The sequence below is a fragment of the Sorex araneus genome, chromosome 2 (genome assembly GCF_027595985.1).
Source record: "Sorex araneus isolate mSorAra2 chromosome 2, mSorAra2.pri, whole genome shotgun sequence".
NCBI lineage: Eukaryota > Metazoa > Chordata > Mammalia > Eulipotyphla > Soricidae > Sorex > Sorex araneus.
This window is the reverse complement of record NC_073303.1, coordinates 226,610,795-226,632,825: the sequence shown is the minus strand read 5'-3', so window position 1 is coordinate 226,632,825 and position 22,031 is coordinate 226,610,795. Positions and strand designations below refer to the sequence as shown.

Here is a 22,031-nt window from a genome sequence, read left to right as displayed (position 1 = left end):
TGTCTTTACAATTGCTTTGAAATTTAGCAAGACACTCCTTACTTTCCAGCAGATAGGAGATTGATGGCAATGGCTGAGCCGATGACTTCCTGCATGTCTGAGCCAATGATAGCCGTCTCCACCATTAGCCACAGGACAATTCGTGGCACCTGAACACCAAACAGCAGAAAGACATAATTCTAATTATTTACCTCAATGAACTTTTTCTCAATAGCTTAGAATTACCATTTTTGCACCTATGCATAAACAATCCTGTATGAGCCTACAGTTCCACTGGGCCCATTCCTGCACTGCAGGCCCTACTGCTGAAATGCCCCAAAGTCTCTGAGTCCAAATCAGATGCTCATCTTTCTCTTTTCCTCTTTGCTTTTACTCAAGAGAGAAAAAAATCATCCATGAATTGATTTCTCCTCTATTTCTTGCTTTAGAACAATCCCAGAGTTTGGATGTGGAGTGGGGAGTAATGTATTGCTGATGTGATCAAAATACTGTTTAGGGGGACAGAGAATTAGTACAGAGGTTAAGGCCCAGTTTGATGTCTGGCACCGTTATGTCCCCCATCCTCAAACACTGCTGGGAGTGATCCGAGCAGTCAGGAGTGGCCCCCAATTACTTACACTTACACACACACACACGTATGCACACACGCACGCACGCACATACACACGCACACACATACACACACACCCTACAAAAGGAAAAAAGATGTATATAAGATACTTACATAGGTTTGTGTACATATATATGTATACATATATATGTGTACATATATAGAGAGAGAGAGAGTGAGAAGAGAGAATAACATGTTAAGTGAAATAGATTAGAGGGAATAGAACAAATATGGAATGATCTCACTCATCTGTAATATACAGAAAAATAAAACAAGGGAATTGACAGTTAAGCAATGACAAAACCTTGGTTTTGGATTACAAAGCTGAAATTAGCCAGCCAAGGAGGAGGAACGAAGAGGCTGACTAAGAGCAACATATGGATGCTGGTGGAGGTTATCTGGCACTTTGGGGGGGGAGATGGAGCACTTGGTGGAAAGGACAGTTTCTTGTACATCAATATCATAATGTTAACACCACTGAAAATGTTACAATGATTTTTAAAATTAAAAAATAATAAAACAAAATAAAGAGGATAGAAGATGATGGAAGAAAATTTCAACCTACTCTTACAAGAGACAAAATGAAAAAAATCAAGGATATTAAATATGAATATGACAAGGAATGGCCCCTCCAGGAACTCAAGCATTGCTTGTTAGATAATGCTTCAAAAAGAAGAGGGTTAAGCTGCAATGCAATAATTCACAAGTGAAAAGTGACATGCAAATAGACTTAGGAAAAAAAGCTGGACTCAGGAGACATTTAACAAAACAGGAAATTAAATTGGACCAAAAATCCAAATGAAGGACACATTTTGTTAATGATGTTCACAAAGGGGGCTGGAGAGATAGTACAGTGGGTAGGGCGTTTGCCTTGCACGCAGCTGACCCGGGTTCAATTCCAAGCATCCCATATGGTCCCCTGAGCACCACCAGGAATAATTCCTGAGTGCAGAGCCAGGAGAAACCCCTGTGCAATGCCAGGTGTGACCCAAAAAGCAAAAAAAAAAATTGATGTTCACAAAGGTGAGGAGAAAAAAAGTCCTCCAGGTACAAGCAACCCCCAACCAACAACCAATCAACAATCCCAAGATCCTGTCACATATAACTTAAAGGGAAAAAATTACGTTTTCAGAGTGATTAGAGTCAAACTAATGAGTAATATGCAGAGCACTGCACAGTAATGTGGATGTAGGAATGAAAGTGCTGAGAGAGTACTTCTTGTTCCTCCACAGTCGAGGCTCTGCTAAATGCAGGAAGGTGGCGTGAAGGAAAAGATTTGCTCAAACAGAACTTTTCTAGGTGACCATTCTGGAGAAAACGGAATCTCAAGTTTAATGGCTTATTTTTGAGTTCTTGCTATGTACTCAGGAGTTACTCCTGGCTCTGGGCTTGGGGTCATTTCCAGTAGTGATCAGGAAAGCATGCAGTGCCAGGGATCTTAGTGCAGGTTTCTGCATGTAAAGCATGTACATCAGCCCTTTGAGCTATCCTCCTGAACCCACACATTAAGATTTTCTGGGGGTTGGTGGGGGTGGGTTTGGCCATACCTGGCAATGCTCAAAGCCTACTCCTGGCTCTGTGCTTAGGAATCATTCCTGACTCCTGATGGTACTGAGAGGAACATGTATGATGCCAGGAATTGAAATGGGGTTGATCATGTATAACTCAAGCACCTTAACCCTTGGACTATCTGTTCAGCCCCTCAAATCTTTCTGAAGGAGTAGAAAAATAAGGCTTGGCAGTAAGAAGGGCTACAGTATTTCCACTAGGACTCTACAGGGAAGTCTTGCTGTTTCAAAATACAGTAAGACCACCACAATTTGGCAGACACACAGATTCTGATGATATGAGAGACAAATTAAAGTAACAGCACATTGCTCACCTTGGGATACTGCCGGTGACACACTTCAGCAAGATGTAGCCCAGTGACCACTCCCAGTCTGGCAGCAAGACGCTGGAGCAGGAGCCCCACAATGGTGGCCAGCAGAAGAACCCAGAGCAACTAGAGAAAAACAAGAGCCCACCACAGCACTCATTAGGTAAGTGAGGTGTCTCGTTTAACTGCTGGGAAATGTGATGGGAAATATTACATCAAGGGACCAAATGATCCAAGTTCTACATCAGGTTCTATCATGACCTATTCGGTTACTTGTGCCGTTCTGAGCCTTAGTTTCTCCCATCTGCAGTTTCCCTTAGTCAAGGAAATAATGTGGATAAAACAAGAGAAAAAGAGAATGGAAAAGTACTTTTCACTGAAGTTTCCCTACCACTGCAGGATCTGCTTGCAGTCCCCGTGGCAGACGCCCACCAGGCAGGGTAGAGGAAAGAAAGGGGTGGGTTGATTATGTGGGTGTTCAGAGGGACTGGAGTGGGACAGATGTTCACCTTAAATCCAGCCACTGCTCCAGACTGCAAATCGGACTCGATGTTTCCTGGATCCAAGTAGGCAATGCTCATAAGAAAGCCTGGTCCCGTGAAAGCCCAGAGTTTACGAAAGCTAAAACAAGAGTACTAGAAAATAGAGGGAAAGAGAACAAATGAATAATCACACCTACAGTCTGATCTAACTTACCTCCTATTTGTCACACATATAGCAACAATATCACAGTTTCACAAGGGCAGAGAATTAAGGAAGCTGCATAATGTGTAAGTCCATGCTTTACTTCCTCATCTACTACTTATCTATGAGCTGCCACTTCTCTGTCCAAAAACCAACCCTTTTCTGACCGGCTCTTTCCATCAACCTCTCATTTAAAGGCTAGAGGACGAATATCACTGCCAGTGTGCAATAATTTCCAAGTAGAATAAAAACCACCTTTAAGAAGGAATACTAGACACATACTTTCTATATATATTAGGGCTGCCAGAGATTAAACCCAGGATTTCACACATAAAAATACATTTTTTCTAAACCAAAAAAGAATGCACTGTATAACTTAGCAACTGCTTTCTGGGCTCCCTCTTAATAGTTTCCTTTATTCTGATTACCAAAAACAGTAACAAGTCTCACCATGGAGACATTACTGGTGCCCGCTCAAGCAAATCGATGAGCAACGGGATGACAGTGCTACAGGGCAGTACTACCAAAATCTTGCCTTCAAAAATTCTCAAAAATCGCTTTGAGGATGCTGATCTTGATTTGTCTAGCTGGCTACACTAACAGGTTTTCCTTAGACAATAAGGTTTTTCTCCAAGAATTTCTTACTAACCTCCTCCTCAGGAATGGGGATTTTCTCGTCAAAGTAGGTGCTGAAGGGCTCCTCTGCGTGCCCGTTGGACGGAGGAATAGAAGAGGTGCTGTAGGCCGGGTTAATGGCTCCAAGACTGGCAGAGTCCCCATGGTCCCCAGATGCATCATCTTAATTGAGTTGGAGAAAGAATAAAGGTGAGCAAAACACACTAACAACTCATCCACAGAAATACTGAAAGAAATCTTTTTAATTCCTAAATGCCTAAGACCAAAATTACTCTAGTTTAATTTCCAATCATTTAGTAATATTTATATTTTTAATAAAAGTTTTAATAGGTAATAATTTTTGTTTGTTTTAAAGCTACATCAGCAGTGTTCAGGGCTTATACCTGACTCTGCTCAGGGACCACTCTTGGCAGTGCTCAGGGAAACTTTTGTGCTACTGGAGATGAAACCAGGATCAGTCACGGTCAGCACCTTAACCCTTGTACTATCCTTTTTGGCCCACAATACTTTCATATAGTTAAAAATTTAAAAACACACAAAGAAAAACTTATGATTTAAATTTTTTGAAAAAGGAAAACCCTATATACTTGCCCTATCCCATCATTCGGCTCTAGATGAGTTTTAACATTTCTCAAATAAAAACATTCAGCCCAGATTTAACTAGCACTACAGAATGCCAATTATTCAACATAGATGCTGAATGTTCTATTAAGCTGGATATTCCAGAAAATTGATTCAGATCTTTATTACATTCAGTAAAAGCTGGAATATGAAATCAAGATTAATCATCCTGATTTAGCAGGCAAGAGAAATCCAGTTACAGTCTTAGAGGAATTGTCAGTGATAAAATGTTAATTTCAAATTTTGCATGCACAGGTATCAACAGCTACAGTTGAGAAAAAAGTGACTTAGAGCTACATTTATGCTACTTTGAATAAAACTATTATGATGATACAATAACTACAAAAATAAAACTCAGAGCTGGAGTTGTCTCCATTGACTGAAAAAAAGAAAGCTGCAGGAGAGCAATTAAAATTTTCTATGTTAAAAGCAAAAAAAATAATAATAAAATTTTCTGTTAGACTCTGGGTCTAATATAGAAGAGTCTCTTGTCCCTGCGCCTGGCTGTCTTCACCGGGGGCCTTTTGGAGGGGGTGGGTTGAGTTTCCCTCCCTGCCCCGAGCAGAGCCATGGCAGCCAAAGACTTCCAGAACCCAGCCACAGCCATGCTCAAGGTCCCTCTACACACATTCGGATGAGCCTCACGCATGAAGGAACCGGCAGAGGAACCCAGGTGTGCGGGACCCAGGGATGAGATCTCTAAGCCTGCTCAGATCGGGACTGGGCCTCCCCTACCCAGATCCCCCATTTTCCGGTAGCTAGGTTGTCACACCCAGAAACTGCCCGAGGCACTGTGTAAGCCCATCAATGACCAACATCCAGAGACTATAAAACCAAGCTCCCAGAAGACATCTGATAGCCTAGTACTCCCTCTCAGAGAACCTGGCAAGCTACCAAGAGTTTCTTGCCCGCATGGGAGAGCCTGGCAAGCTCCCCGTAGCGTATTCATATGCCAAAACCAGTAACAACAATGGGTGTCCCATTCTCCTGACCCTGAGAGAGCCTCTAATAAGGCATCATTGGGAAGTACGAGTAACGAGAGGCTTCTAAAATCTCAAGGCTCAGATGAATGGAGACATTACTGAGACAACTCAAGAAAATCGATGATTAACAGGATGATGATGATGACAATGATGATATTAGACTAGCTAAGAACCTGACTCACAAAAGGAGATTCAAATGGAAAACGATCAATTCCAGAGAGATTAGGATGTTGTCTTATTAGCATCTGATAACTAGAAGGATTATGAAGGAGATCTGGCTCAGTTGCCTGGACAGCAATTCCTTCACAACATAGGGCACCATAAGGACAAATACAATGCTTAGTTTAAAAAACAGGACGGGACTGAAGAATCTGAAGAATCGTGTTGGGGGGGGGCGGGGGGTAAACTGGGAAGGAAAAAAGTATCCAGGACTGAAGAATCGTGTGTGTGTGTGTGTGTGTGTGTGTGTATACTGGGCAGGAAAAAAGTATTCAGGAATAGGTAAGACACTGATCTTGCATGGAGACAGCCCTGTTCTGATTCCTGGCACTGTATTCGGTCCCCTGAGCATGCCATGGGGTCACTATTGATAAAAGAGCTAGGAGTAAGCCCTGAGCACTGCTTTTTTCCTACATATACCTACACCTGATCTTGTAATTCTTGTAAATCCAGAAAAAGGCTCCACACTATATATTGCTTTAGAAAAAAAAAAATTGAATCACCATGAGACAGACCATTTCAAAGCTGTTAATGCTTGGGTTTCAGTCATGCAATGTTCCAACACCCATCCCTCCACCAGTGTACATTTCCCACTACCAATGTCCCAGTTTCCCTCCCACCATCTCCCAACCCCTTCACCCCCAGCCCGTCTCTCTCTGTCTCTCTGTCTCTCTCTCTCTCTCCTGCCTCTCTCTTCTCTCTCTCTCACTGAACACTCCCTGAGTCTCCCAAGGACCCCAATTCAGTTTTGTTTTATTTTATGGTTCAAAGCAAGGAATAGGGATGCTTGGTTAACAGTGATTGCCCCAAGCCACCTGCAGGGGTACTAGTGGTGGGGTGGGGACTCTGTTTGGGCAGACACTGGGCTAACAAGCCCCCCTCTGATATGCCCCAGATCATTCAGCCATGCATGGGTCCAAGATATATTGCAGTTTTTCAATCTCTTTCAAGATTTATTTATGGGTTTGCATTTGTTTTTGCATAATCAGTATAAAAAGGTATCGTGACCTACAGCTTAAAATATATAGATAGGTGCCGGAGTGATAGAACAGCGGGTAGGGCATTTGCCTTGCACACGGCCGACCTAGGTTCAAACGCCAGCATTTCATATGGTCCCCCAAGCACCTCCAGGAGTAATTTCTGAGTGCAGAGGCAGGAGTAACCCCTGAGCATCACTGGGTATGACCCAAAAAGCCCAGCAAGCTACCGAGAGTATCCTGCCCACACAGGCAGAGCCTGGCAAGCTACCCATGGCGTACTTGATATGCCAAAAACAGTAACAACAACAGTCCTCATTCCCCTGACCCTGAAAGAGCCCCCAATACACCATCTGGCTACACTAGTATGCGACAGGGACAAAGAGAGAGATTACTGGCACCTGCTCGAGCAAATCGATGAACAACGGGATGACAGTGATATAGTGATACAGGAACAGATAATCATACGAGTCCAAAAAAAAGAGCACGCTTTGGAAATAAAAGAATAGGGAAAATTTGTATTATATTATGTGTTTTATATATATATAAATTTTTGGTTTATTTTTATTGTAGATATAGTCACATTTTTGATGTGACCTGTGATTTCCCATAAACTTCTCTTTACTAGAAACTTACTGCAAAATAACAGTTTCACACACCTCTCCCATTTTTTCACCTTTCAACTACTACTTGCCAATTTTATGTATTCTGTGTGTGTCTGTATTTCCTATTTTCAAATAACTCTCCGCAATAAGGACACTGTCCAAAGTAGGGACAAGTTTTGATACAAAGGTGTAAATCACAACATTATTTACAACAGCAATATATGCACACAACCAATTAATAAATAGGAAAGTAACCTGAAGAATACTAAGTAACTCTAAGTAGTCAAATTGTCAATTATTAAGAAAATTAACATTAATATTCTGGAAAGTGATGTAGCTATGCTAAGTCGGGTTTAGGGAAAGTAGATAATGTAGTTTTGCAGTTAAGACTGGGCTTTAGAGTCACTTGGAGAAGTAAAGAACTGTTTTTACTTATCCCTGTAGTGCATGTCATTGAATCCCCTGCATCCCTGACTGGACTGCATAATTTTGCTTCCTTTTCATTATGGAACTCTCAAATTTCATTTAGGAAATACATTGTATGAAAATGGAAGTTTTGATACTGAAAGCACAACAGGGAGGTTATTCAGAGAGAGATTCTTTCAGACAAGACACCCTCCTTCAGGAAATCGGTTTCCTATCATGCAGATTCCCACAACAGAAAGTTCCAGCTACAAACTGGAAATTCCAGTTTGGGACAGGCTAAAACTACAATTAGATTAGGTAACAAATCTTGGCATAACTGAAAATTTGGGACTGTCGTTTCTTCATTTTTAACATACTAATCTCAAAAACATTTTTCTGCTTTCCTACTCTGTACCCACTTGGCAATTTCAGACTTATTTCATCTTCTAAAAACACTGATAAGGTGGCCTCAACATTTGCTGGCCACAGCAATAGAACAGCGCCTTGCATACAGCCAACCCAGGTTCAATCCCTGACATCCCCATATGGTCCCATAAGCAACAAAGGAGAAATTCCTGAGTGCAGAGCCAGAAGTAAGCCCTAAGCTCAGGGACCACAAGCAAACAAACAAACAAAAAAGATGACATTTGCAGACTAGCCCTTCGATAAGTAACTAAACTCCCTTTGAGATAGCACAGTAAGGTACTTGCCTTGCATGTACCCAGATTCGATTCCCAATACCATATATGGTCCACCAAGCCCTGCCAGGAGAGATCCCGGAGTACAGAGCCAGGAGTAAGTTGTGAGCACTACCAGGTATTACCAGCTGCATCCCCTTCCCAGTTCTTAGTTTTCTTTTTTTTTTTTTTCCTTTTTGGGTCACACCCAGCAATGCTCAGGAGTTACTCCTGGCTCTGCACTCAGGAATCATTCCTGGCGGTGCTCGGGGGACCATATGGGATGCTGGGAATCAAACCCGGGTCGGCCACATGCAAGACAAACACCCTATCTATCGCTCCAGCCCTCCAAGTTTTATTTTCTTTATTACTTATTAAAAATTATCTTTGAGGGCTGATGTGATATTATAGCATATAGGGCACTTGCCTTACATGCCACTGACCCAGGCTGGATGCCCAGTATTTCATCCTGAGCCCCCCAGGATTAATTATTAAGTGCAAAGCTAAGAGTAAGCCCTGAGTACCACTAAGTGTGGCCCCAAAACAAAAACAAACAAAAGTTATCTTCAAGAGTTCTCTTTCTTTTTTGTTTTTATTTGGGGATCCAGCCTGGGGCCTTACACCCATGAAGCATGCATTGAGCTACATTTCAGTCCCTAAAACCTAAATTTAATTTTTTAATTTTTAACTTTTTAATATTGGGACCACACCTTGAAGGGTTCAGGGCTTATTCCTGGCTCTGCGCTTAGGGATCGCTCCTGGCAGGGCTCAGGGGACATCTTGGAGTACTAGGGATCGAACCCGGATGAGTGTAAGGCAAGAGCTCTACCAGCTGTCTCTGTCTCCAGCCCCTGAAATGCTAACCTTTTTTTTTTTTTGAGGGGAGGCCTTGGCCAAAAGTGCTCAGGGCATATTCCTTGCTCTGTGCTCAGGGATCACTCCTGGCTGACTAGGGGACCATATGGAACCATATGGATCTGTTGTGCCCAACGCAAGTGCTTTACCCGATGTTCGTAGGTTCCTGAAATCCTAAGCTTTAGAACAAAATAAAACAGTTTAGTGGAACTACCTAAACATCATTACTCACTAAGATTTAGTCACAGAATCCTCCTTGGGCATTATTTCCTGCAGGCTTCTCAAAAATGTGGAAGTTGCAAAATCCTGCCAGTTTAAACTGAAATCTGAAACTGTAGGGAAACCAGCAGCAGGAACCCTTTGTCTATAACTGAGGAGAGGAGCAGCCCTGAGGAGCTCCAGTCACCAGACACTGGTGCCATATGATAAGAGTGCATTCATCTCAGACTAATTTCAGTGTCTCCCCCTCTCCCAGGGAAAGTGAGAACCTGGGAGAAAAGGACTAATGAGTTAGAAAAATACAAAACCCAATTTACTGTAGTCATCAAATGGCTATTTTGAGCCGCAAAGCTCTGACTCAGTGTTTTCAAGAAATCTATGCAACCTCGAATTACCAAAAGAAATCTTTTTTTTTTCCCCTTCTTCTAAAAAGGAGCTAACCAATTCACCCTGAATGTCCATGAATGGATAAGGAAACTTACAGAAAATGAATGGAAATTATAAAAGGGAAGCTTAGAATTAGGGCTAGTAAAACACACAAGAAGCTCCAATAAATAAGTATACTTATTCTGTGTCTGTACTAGGTACTGTACATTGCCCTGTATTTTACTGCTCTATACAAATCTGAAACATTAGGGAGGATCTTGAGCAAAGTCCTTCAGTGGCTGTGATGTCAGGTCCACCAATAATGCTGCAGAACTGCTCTAGAAAGCTCTGAGGAAAGAGCTTTCTTTCCTCAAAAAAGGAAAGAAAGTTGTAGCAAATCTTGGCTAACCTTGAATTGGGAGTAAGAGGTGAGGCACGTGTCTATGGTTATAAATCCATTTTCATGTCTAGCCTAAGTCAATTCTGAATGTAGCAGATAGAGCCAGAGAGGAGCTCAAAGGGCTAGGTACACACAAAGCTCTGAACTCACAGGAGGCCCAATTCTATCCCCAGAACCACGTGGCTCCTGGGAGCACAGAGCTGTGAATAACGCCCCTCTCCCCAATCACCATGGGGTGTGCCCCCGGCCCCTTTTCCTCCTAAAAGTGGGAAAAGAAAACTAGTACACATTACCATATACAAAGGCAAAGGCAAATTTATGTTACTTAACCCGAATTCAAGTAAAATATTTACAGTAATATAAAACTATAAGTTACCATCTGGAATCTTCTGTTCTGGACCCAACACCATATTGGAAACCTGATTGTTCACGGTCTTAGAGTAGGATTCTGGAAAGAGTAAAGATAGAGATTGAGGAATTAGTAAGAACAAACTAAAAAATTCAGAAGTAGAATTTTTTTGTACGCTATACAATACAAATACTTGCTCTGTGAAAAGATAATTTCTCTAATCAAGTAAGTTTCAAAATGAAGTTTTTAGAGCATAATTAGAAGATACTTATAAAAATGTTAACAACTTTTATTTTTTTGGCTTTCAGTACCAAATGGAAGCAATAGACTATTCAGTGAAACCAATACCTTTTAATAGACAACCACAGAGAGAGATTATGAGGCAATCACCCGGAGCTTATGTCTTTGGAGCAACCCAAATATCTAAAATCAGACTGACCTCTGCCCATTTTTAACACTTTTTGAGTATAAAGACATATTCATTCTCTTTGATCTAGTCAAAAAGAAAAAGGGCAAAAACTGTGTTAAGACCCCTTTAGGAAATTAGTTTACATTAAGGAAAACACCGGGGCTGGAGCGACAGCACAGCGGGTAGGGCGTTTGCCTTGCATGCGGCCGACCCAGGTTCGAATCCCAGCATCCCATATGGTCCCCTGAGCACCGCCAGGAGTAATTCCTGAATGCAGAGCCAGGAGTAACCCCTGTGCATCGCCAGGTGTGCCCCAAAAAGCAAAAAAAAAAAAGGAAAACACCAAGTAGAAAAATAAGCAACTAGAATCAACACAATATCTTCACAATTATGATTAAGATTCCTGTGTTATTATAGCTCACACCCAGCTAAAAAGGGTCACTTACGTTTCCTATCAATCAGCAATCAGGAACATAAACAAAATCAAGAACAATCATGGGTAAATGTAGCAAGACCATTTTATCCCATTTCATATCAGATGTTTTAAGTTTACTTAACAAGAAAAACAGACTAATAAATTTACATTTTCTAACTAAATTTCAAAAGCCAACCTTTGCTTTGACTTAGCAATTCCACTTTAACAATGCATTCTATATAAAATATCATAATATGAGACTAACACCCAAGGACAGTAGCGACAGGGCCAGGAAGATTGCTTCTTGGTTGGAAACCTGCCTCATGAGCTGGGGGAGAAGGCAGCTGGGATAGAGAAAGGATCACTAAGTCAATGATGGTTGGAGGGATCACTCGGGATGGGAGATGTATGCTGAAGGTAGACAAAGGACCAACCACGGTGGCCTCTCAGTATCTGTATTGCAAACCATAATGCCCATAAGTAGAGAGTAAGAGGGAAACCGTAGAGGCAGGGGGAAGGGTGGGACGGGGAGTGGAGGGACACTGGAGACACTGGTGATGGAAAATGTATACTGGTAGAGGGATGGATGTTCGATCATTGTATGACTGAAACTCAAACATGAGAGCTTTGTAAGTGTAGCTCATGTGCACTGTAGCACTGTAGCACCGTTGTTCATGGATTTGCTTGAGCAGGCACCAGTAACATCTCCATTGTGAGACTTGTTACTGTTTTTGGCATATCGAATATGCCACGGGTGGCTTGCCAGGTTCTGCTGTGTGGGTGGGATACTCTCGGTAGCTTGCCAGGCTCTCCCAGAGGGATGGAGGAATTGAACCCCGGTCGGCCGCGTGCAAGGCAAACACCCTACCCGCTCCAGTCCAGTGGTGATTCAATTAAAAAAAAATGCATTCTAAAGACACATGTGGGCTGCAGTGATATACAGAAGATAGGGTGCTTGCCTTGCACGCAGCTAACCGGGGTTCTATCCCTGGCACCAGATATGGTTCCCTAAGTCTGAAAGGAGTAATCCCTGAGCACTTCAGGGAGTGACCCCAACACAACAACAATAACAAAGAAACCTTAACATAAAGAAGTTTGGCAAAGATGTCCTAGGGCACGATTTGTAGTCATTAAATAAAAACTGAATGTACAGAATAGCATTCTCACTTATGCAGCCTAAATCTAAAAGTGGAAAGAACACACACACACACACACACACACACACACACACACACACACACACACAGAGATTATCTTCAGAAGACACAGCAAGAATTGAAAATGGTGTCCCTAAGGGCTGGAAAACACAGCAGAAGCAAGGTTCAAGGCACAACTCTCACTGCATACATGCTGGGGTTAATTTGGCATTTAAATTTTTTACTGAGTACGTTTTCCTTCTCTTTTGGGTGACCCACAGTAGGGCTTAGGGGCCACATGTATCTCAGTGCTCTAGAACATGCAGGTGGAACTCAAGAGCTCCCACATGCCAAACATGTGGCCCTTTGAACTATAGCCAAGTCCTTTTAATGCAAAGGTCAAATGGATTCCCTCACTTCTCAGCACTGAGGGCTGTTCAGCAGAATGCTGATCAAGTTTCAGTCATGGATAATCAGAGATCTACAGCTGTCTACTGGCAGGCCTTTACTGCCTTAAGCTTAATTTACAGTTAATTACCCAAAGAGCTATGCTTGGAATTATGATTAGGGAGTTTCACCTGAATGGATAAATCAGCAGCCACCTCCTCAGAAAAGTGTTTTTTCTTAATCTGGGTTAAAAATCCTCTCCAAAGATACTTTAACCACTGTCATTAATCTCGATTTCAGTAAATTCCTAATACGTCTAAAACTGTTCTTAAAACTTTTCTGTAAGTTTGAAATGGGAACGAGCGATAGCACAGCGGGTAGGATGTTTGCCTTGCATGCAGCCGACCCGGGTTCGATTCCTCCGTCCCTCTTGGAGAGCCTGGCAAGCTACCGAGAGTATCCTGCCCACACAGCAGAGCCTGGCAAGCTACCTGTGGCGTATTCAATATACCAAAAACAGTAACAAGTCTCACGGTGGAGACGTTACTGGTGCCCGCTCGAGCAAATCAACGAGCAACAGGATGACAGTGACAGTGACACAATGAAGTTTGAAATAAATTCAAAAGTTATCTCCCTAAACACATACCAACTATAATAGAATTCTGATTAGGGGGAGGGTAGAGTTTAGGGCTACACCTGGCAGTGCTTGGGGCTTACTCCTGACTCCCTATGCTCAGGGATCACTGCTGGCAGTGTTCGGGTGCCAAGGATTGAACCAGAATTGGCCACCTGCAAGGCAAGTGCCTTAACCCTTTGTACTGTCTTTCTGGCCTGTGAATTTTTCTTCTTCTCCCTTGTTTTTTTTTTTGGGGGGGGGCGAGGGGGAGTGGTTATAGTTCTGTGATTGAATCCAGAGCCTCAGATATCCAAAGGAAGTGATCTACAGCTGAGGCCAAGCGATCTACATTTGCAGCCCAAAATTCTAAACATCTAATTAACAACATTTTTGTCTGTTCTTTTAGCATTTAAAAGAACTCTAGAACGATGGTCTCAACTTTTTAAAAAATTGCATCTAAGGGGCCGGAGGGGTAGTACAGGTAGAGCATTTGGCCTGCACGCAGCTGACCCAGGTTCTATCCCCAGCATTCCATATGGTCCCCAGAACACTGCCAGGAGTTCATTCCTGAGTGCAGACCCAAGAGCAATCTGAGCATCACCGGGATGCAACCCAAAAAGAAGAAGTGTGTGAAATACTGAATATTGAAAATTCAACTTTAAGGACTGGAGAGACAGTGCAGTGGGTAGGATGCTTTGTATTGCACAGGGCCATCCCATGTTTGATCCCCAGCATTCCCATGTGGTCCTCCCAGCACTGCCAGGAGTGATACATGAACGTAGAGACAGGAGTAAGACCTGGGTACCACTGGAGTGTGGCCCCCAAACAAACTAAACTTTAGGGACTGGATAGTATACAATGTGTAGCACTTGCCTTACAGGTGTCTGCATTCACCTTGAAGCTGGTTCAAATCACAACCTCCCACACCCTAAGCCTATGGCCCCCTAACTCCTGTCATTAATCTCAAAGAGATTACAAAGAGACAGTAATAGGCTCTGAGCACCACCCCATAGGTTTAAAAAAAAAATAAAGTTTAAATTTAAGATAAGTTTTTAAAAGTAAAATTCCCCTTCGGAGAATGAAGCATTGAAGACATTTTACTGATTTTAAATGACTGTTGTCAATATTGCAAAGTTCTCCCTAAAATGAATAGAAGGGTGCAGGGAGGAATTTTATTTATATAGTGCTTTAATCCCAGCCGCCTTGTTCTTCCCTTCCCATCTCAAACAAATCAAAGGCAGCACTACATAGGAATAGAACTTTCACAAAAGCCACCAGAAGTGTTTGGATATAAACAACTAAGTAAGAAAATGTGAAAAAAATAGTTTAGATATGGTGTTCAAAGTCAGTAACATGCTGGTGACAAAGTGGAAACTGCTAATTACACAAATCAAGACCTTAAAAAGTGATACCTGGGTGTTTCAGAGAAACAAGAAACACTAGACCTGTGATTCTAAAAACACCATTTTCCCTAAAGAAAATTTAAAAATTCCATGATCCTCCTAAAATTCTCTTTCCAAGGGTCTATATCAGAACTTGGGGCCAAAGAGATAGTAGAGTGGGTAGGGTGTTTGCCTTGCACACAGCCTACCCAGTTTCAATACCTGGCATCCTATATGGTCCTCTGGACCCAAATGGTCTAGGAGTAATTCCTGAGTACAGAGCCAGGAATAACTCCTGAGTATTAAAAAAAAAAAAAATTGAAGTACTTGTCCTACTAAATTATCACTTTTAGTCCAAGACTTATGTTGTATAACATGGTCATGAACGTGTGACTGGGAGTCATCAAAATTCTCTGAAATATTCAAGTTGCTTATAGTGCTGGGCCTCAGAGATTCTACAGAAGTTAAAGAAATTTCCTTGCCTTGCATGGGCTGACCCCACGGACCTCAGTTCAATTCCTGGCACTGCATTTGGTCCCTTGAGCAACATCAGGAATGATCTCTGAGCTCAGAGCCAAAGTAAGAGCCAAGGTATGGCCCCAACACCCATTCCCCCAACCCCCACCAAAGAAAACAAGAACAGAGCTAGTGCTTCTGAAACCTGTGCATTTGAATAAGATAACTAACTCCCTTTAAAAAGGAGCTTATCACTTCCAAGTTAATGAAGAACCACCATTTTCTGAGTCTTTTCATGGATAATAGCATCTAACTGCTCCCAAAAATCAATCTGCCTCCAATGAAAGTGAAAGGAAACAATATTAAAAAAAAAAAGAAATCCAGGTTATTTTCTTTTATATATGCGTGTATGTATATATATATATATATATATATATATATATATATATATTGCTTTTTGGGTCACACCTGGCAATGCACAGGGGTTACTCCTGGCTCTGCACTCAGGAATTACTCCTGGCAGTGCTCAGGGGACCATAGCTGGGAATCGAACCCGGGTCGCCCGCGTGCAAGGCAAACACCCTACCCACTGTGCTATTCCTCCAGCCCCCAGGTTATTTTCTAAGTGATTCTTTAGGACATGAAATCCGGAATTTAAAAAATTTGGACAAATTTATCTTAATATTATAAATTTGATATAAAATAAGAAAAAGAAAAGACAGGTTGAAGACTGATTACATTAACTTGCAGAGGATCAAAACAAAGGATGTGACTACAGACGTCAAGAAAAAGATCTAAGGGGCTGGGGAGATAGCTCAAAGGGCTAGAGTGCAAGTTGTGAGTGCCATGGTTTTGTTCCCCAATACTGTACAGCTCTCCACAGACCAGCACCTCCAGAAGTGTCCTACCACTGAGCTGGGGGTAGCCCCCAGGAAGCCACTAAGTATGACCCCAAAACCGATTAAGAGAAAGGTCTCAAAGTTCCAATCTTTTTGCTTACAAGGGTAATACTAGAATGTCTTCAGCAGCGAGCACCGCCAACATGTCCTGTTCAGAAAGCACAAACACTGCTGCTACTGTCCTGTGTGGGTTAACAGCTACCAGGGCCTCTGCCTGCGAATGTCTCACTCATCTGGCACCACAGTCACCGAGGTATTGGCTTAACCTTTCTAGGCTTCACTAACTGCGAAGGCCACAGACAATAAGCACAAATTGAAGAGTGCTTAGTCTACTGGAAAACCACAATTTCAACTCAGCATCAGCCGTGCCCTTTCTCATCAGGGCAGAATCTGGTACAATGTGGAAAGAAAAACCTGACATTGAGACTGTCTAAAAAAGAAAAAAGATAAAGAGAAAAAGCAATGTTAGCAGCAAGAAGAGAGACAGAGTAGACGGAGTAAGATATGGGTAGAAGAGTACAGCTGATAATGAACTTGGCTGCCCGAATGTCAAAAAATGATAACACTGGGGAGAAATGTGGCCAGGCCGTATCCATCTTTCAGGCAAAAGTATCAGTCATCGACCAGACTTCAGCGTGAGGAGGGGCTGATAGCAGCTCAGGAGAGTTCTTCTTTTCTGTGCTCAGAGCTCTCAGCTTCACCAGCTCCCAACCTACTAGGGGGCTCATATGTCAGAGTTACTGAAATCCCATGACCAGAGCTGGGTCTTTGTTCTTCCCTCTCCCTGGGGGCCCTTCCTCTGACTTCCTTCTCAGCAGCAGTTGGCAGCCCTGAGCTTCCCTTTCAGGCACTAACCAGGCCTCAAGGGCTGACACATCAAGCCTGAAACACAACTCTAAGCTTTATGATATACAACCTTTTAATAAGAAAGAAAGGCATTAAGGCAGCATACACCCACCTTTAACGGCAGAAAACATGTTTTGCCCTCAAAGTTTTAAAAGTACTTTCTCTAGTAATCACAAAGAAATATTATCATTAAATGATTACATTTAATAAATTTATTTCAATGACTGATATGGCCAGGATACCACAGTCCTTAATTTTAAGTACATATATCTCTCAGTGGTTTTTTTCTTAAAACAAAGATATATGTAAAGAAAGCACATCTAAAAGACTCCCTAGTCTCTTATACGCCTCCTTTTGCTCTTTGGAACCTGTTGACTTTTTAATAATTAACTTGTATTCCTATCCTCTAATTACACTGAAGTTTTAACAGAAAACTGATTATTAGTGCTAAGACTAAAACAAAACAAATATAATTTATAAAAGATGACCCACTAGCAATAAGCACGAAGATAAGACTAAGAATCAATTAGGTTAGACTGATAATCAATTATGGCATAACTGGAATCTCTGGCACTGAAGCTTTGAAAGTATAAGTTATTCTGACTTCAAATGAAATTGGAAAAAGGAATTGGACATTAATCTAACCCTAACAACCCTGGAAAACTGAAATATTTTGATCTGATTTCACTAAAATAAAGTAAAAAATATATTTTTCTTTTTTCTCCATGTTAACCTGGAGACACGAGGTCTTGGTGGCTGTAGCAGTCAATAAATGCTAATCAATATGTTTGTTAATTGAATAGAAAGATTATATGAGACAGGAGTCTTGGTCTTTTAATTCCTTATGTTCTGCAAATTTAAATGCTCCCTGCCTACCTTTCAAAATACTGTACTCCAATCTCAGAGGTTTAAGATGGCAAACATGACAATATTAGGGCAAATATGCCTCAACCATCTTTTTAAACATGTCACTCCCTCTTCTCTTCCAAGCAACAAGGAAGTTTCCCAAAGACACTAGGGCAGTGAGAATCTTTTTTTTTCCCACTTTTTTCTAAGTTCAAGTTTCTCATTTCATGATTTGTTCCCAATAATGTTAGGAGTAAAGAAATAACTTCACTGGAAGGACAGGGAAGGAAAGCAAAAAGTTTTCCATATGATTAAAGTCTTCCAGAAGAATTTTTAAGCTCATGGAAAGAACATAATCTGTCAGGAGATGCTTATTCATCTGTGCCTGGTGAAGTGGTAGAAAACAAAAACGTCTTTGATTCGAAAGCGCACACCCAGGGCTTAGCACTAGAATCAAACAAAAAAGATGTACAGACACCAGTCTCCAACTTTATCGAACTAATGGTACTTAACTGAACCAACAGTACTTAGTCCAAACAGAACTAATGGTACTCAGTTGTTTCGTGGAGTAAGGCCCCGGGCCACAAGGATTTGCATAAGGCAAAGGGGCTTAGATTCCTACCAAGACTGTCCTTTCATTACTATGAAATGCTGCCAGACTGCTCAGAAAATTCCCCATCCCGAGTCCCGAGGTCATTCCGGAAACACGGCAAAGCGAGCAGGCTACAATCCTGGCCTTTTGGATATTGGATCCAAAATAAACTGTGCCGAGGCTAAGGCTAAATAAAATGTTATCCAACAAAAAACCCAAACAGCCGAACACTTCTCAGGTTTCATTTACCCAACACCGTTGAGACAGACAGACTTAGGTACGTGGCAGTTTTCCTAAGATAAGAATAAACACACACCAAAACCGCTCCAGTCACGAGTCATTTTTACAGGACACCCTCCGTGAAGGGCTAGGACGGAGGCGCGCACTGCCCTGGGGATTCACTGGCCACTGGCAGGCAGGACTCGGAGCTATGAATAAGCAATGAGGTGAGAATTCTTCTCGCCAGAACCTTTCTGGGGAAAGGCACAAAGGGGTACTAAAGTCCAACAGGCCAGGAACTAATATGAGCACTTTGCTACATGTGCAATTCACACCAACAACCCTATGTATTCGATCCTAACAACCCGCCTTTAAGAGACAACGAAAGAACAAAGAGGCTAAGCAACTTGCCCAAAGGCTCACACAGCCGTTTAGTTTTGCAAACGGGGTTGGCACCAGAACCCAGAGGCTCAAGGTAAACAATACGGCCGGCTGGTTCCACCCATCTTCGCTAAAACGATGGCCAGGCAAGGTTCTGGACGCCTGTCTCTGCCGGCCGCTCCTCTAAGCTGTTGTTTTCCACTTTCGAGCGAAATCACCGTCCTTAGCGTCAGGAGGCTTCTCGAAAGCAGGGGACAGTGGCTGCCCGCTCGGGATTCCGCGCAGGAAACTCCGGCCCAGCGCCCGCAGCTGCTCCCCTAGGACCGTCTTGGAACCAAGACTGGGAGCTTGAGGACTTGGGAAGCCGAAGGGACAGGGGGGATCAAACGGGGCGACACCTTGCACGGGGCCCCACGGGCGGAGAGCATCCTCCACTGGCCACTCGGTGCCACTCGGGGGCCTCCTCGGAGGCCGGCGCGCACCGACAGCCCCGGCGTGCAGCGCTGCAGCGCCGCGCGGCCGCCCAGGCCCTCCGCGCGAGGGCCGCCCCGGCACGGCAGAAAAACGCCGGGTGACGGGAGGGGGCGTCGGGGTCCCCGGGCCCCTGCCCTGTCCCCACCGGCCTCCTCCGTAGCGGCGGGAAGCGGCTCCGCGCACCCAGGCCACGGCGCCGGGCTCGGCATCCAGTCCAGCACGCGTTCGGCCATTTCTCCTAGGCCCGCGGCGGGGGGCGGGAGGGAGCCCCCCCACGACCCCCCACGACCCCTGACGGCCGGTCCCCGCCCCCCAGCCGGCCCCGACGCACTCCTACGCAGCCCGCGGAACCCCGCGCTCGGGATTTCGGGCCTTTCCTTCCCGCACGGCGCCTCTCAGTCCCGCACCGCAACACGCGCGCCCCACACTGGGGCCCCCCGTGGCTCTCGAGCCGCGCCGCGTCCGCCCCTGCCAGCTCGGGTTAGCCCGACGCGCGTGACCCCTGACCCCGCGCGCTCCTCGCCTTACCGGCTCCGCAACCCCCTGACAGCTCGCCCCCGCGCCCGCGTCTCCATGGCCCTGGGGCTAGCGCCAACCGGCCGGCCCCCTACGCGCCCGGCGATTGGCCGATAGGCCCGCAGCCGCTCGTTTCTATTGGTGCTGCTCCCCAGGGCCGAGCGAGGCTCCGCCCACCCGGGGTAGGCGGCTGGAAGCCCGGAAAGCGCCGCGGGAGCCCCGCGGCTGCCTCCGGCTGCTGGTGCCGGAGCTGTTAGACCCGCCGGGTGGGTTCCGGAGCGCCCACCCCGCGACAGCCCCAGGAGAGGTCACACGTCTCCGCTACCTCTCGACAACCCCGTGGCAATCAAACTTTTCTTCCTGGGGTTGTGGTACGGTTTCACCCTATAATTACAGACACCTGGCGAGAGCGTTTCCTCCTGCCCCCAGAACCACCTTCAGAGTATCGTGCCGGGGAGGAGCCCCGAAATCTCAGCTCGTGCAGCCTGTTCCGCCACATCTGATGCCTACGACTTCCCAACTCGGGAACGCGTTGTTTCCTTCCCTACTACCAGCTGCTTGGCTTCCTCCTCCAGTCCAGTCCAGCTGCCCTCCTGAAATGCCACTGCACCCCCCATTCCGTGTCTTTCTCTAAGAGTGACTGCCAGGTGTCCAGTGCCTCAGAAATGGTCTGAAACGCCTCCTCATTTTCTACAACGTCGTTAGGAATTACTAAATCATTGGTAGACCCACTACCGCTTGCATCTTTAAAGCTTGCCAACCTTTTCACCGCTTTTACTCTCATTAATTTGTTTACAACATAACATTGGAAGTTATAGTCAGATCAACAACACCAAAAGTTAAGTTTGCCAAGCTTATGTGAACAAGTCGTAGACCTAGAGAAGAAAAACATGAACATGAATCCTTCAACTTCTTTCTTCATGAAAAACCTCTGGGAGAAAATTTTATTAGAAAAAGAAAAGCTGTAAAAAGAGTCAAGAGAGGGGGAAGAGGAGCATGAACTGCACAGGAAATATTCAAATAAAGTACAAGATGAAAACTAATTGAAAGACAAAGGGGGAAAACATGGCCCAACTATCACTGGTTATCTGATACAGTTTGGTTTCCACTCAGAATTTCTCCTGGAGGGAAAAGAAAATACACAAATTAATGTTAAGAGTCTCTCCACCACATGCCCCAGAGCTTCAGAAAGGCCCCATGAAATCCCCCCAAAACAGATCCTTTGCTTTGGGAATCATGGTTGCAACTAAAACAGGAATCGGAGCCATCCCGTCCCCTTCCACGTCTGCTCAGTGACCACCTTTCCCCTCCCACATCTGCTCAGTGAGCACCTTTCCCCTTCCACATCTGCTCAGTGAGCACCTTTCCTGGGCTACCTGCCGGCTACTTACTCAGCTCACACTGCGGAGCTGCATCCGCCTTAGCCTGCTTCTTCATGGTGCAGAACAAGTTTGGCTATTCCCAGGGCCGGCTCCTGTTCCTATATATGCAGACAAGTGCACCTCCCTCGGTTAGATAAGGGCACTTTAGGCAGACTGTGCAACAGGAAAGGCAAGGGAATTTCAAGAGGCAAGCCACACCCCTTAACATAATCAAATTTCTTCTTTGACCTACCAAGAGAAGGGACGCATCTTCTATCTGCCACTCCTATTTCCTAATGAACAGTTAATTGAGTTGAATTGAGTTCCCCATATTCTGAGATTTCATATCTGTCCCACTTGGCGGCAGCAGGAGGCGGGCCTCTAAGTGCCACAGATGAAAGGGGTTCAGAAAAAGGAATTGCTTTCTTTCAGGAGGCCCCTCCCCTTAGAAGAGTAGCTGGTTAGGTCACTTGTACCAGGGGACATGTGCGCTAGGACTCTGCTCCCCTGAGACATGAGCTGAAACCTATTAACCCCAAGCCTGACAGTCTACAAGTATTTTCCTCGTGGCTACGTGCAGCACTGATGCCATTATGAGGAGTCTTAGCATGTGG

At 44.2% G+C, this 22,031-nt stretch overlaps 1 protein-coding gene across 6 annotated transcripts in view; it reads right to left on the bottom strand.

Annotated features, from left to right (window-relative positions):
• SLC11A2 (solute carrier family 11 member 2) overlaps positions 1–20,135 on the bottom strand; it is a 71,079-nt gene extending 50,944 nt beyond the window's left edge. For 4 of the 6 annotated variants that reach the window (XR_008628688.1, XR_008628686.1, XR_008628687.1 and 1 more), the window contains exons 1-6: positions 20,069–20,135; positions 10,510–10,581; positions 3,820–3,968; positions 2,996–3,121; positions 2,493–2,612; positions 43–149 (exon numbers count right to left, since the gene is read on the bottom strand). Coding sequence is in view for 3 of the 6 variants with exons in the window: in XM_055129488.1 (XP_054985463.1) it covers positions 43–149; positions 2,493–2,612; positions 2,996–3,121; positions 3,820–3,968; positions 10,510–10,543 (536 nt within the window). In the remaining 3 variants the exon portion in view is untranslated. Of the gene's footprint in view, positions 1–42; positions 150–2,492; positions 2,613–2,995; positions 3,122–3,819; positions 3,969–10,509; positions 10,582–19,871; positions 20,002–20,068 lie in introns of those variants that run through there. The other 2 variants (XM_055129489.1, XM_055129490.1) reach the window with 2 other exon arrangements.
• Between the last annotated feature and the right edge of the window lie 1,896 nt (positions 20,136–22,031).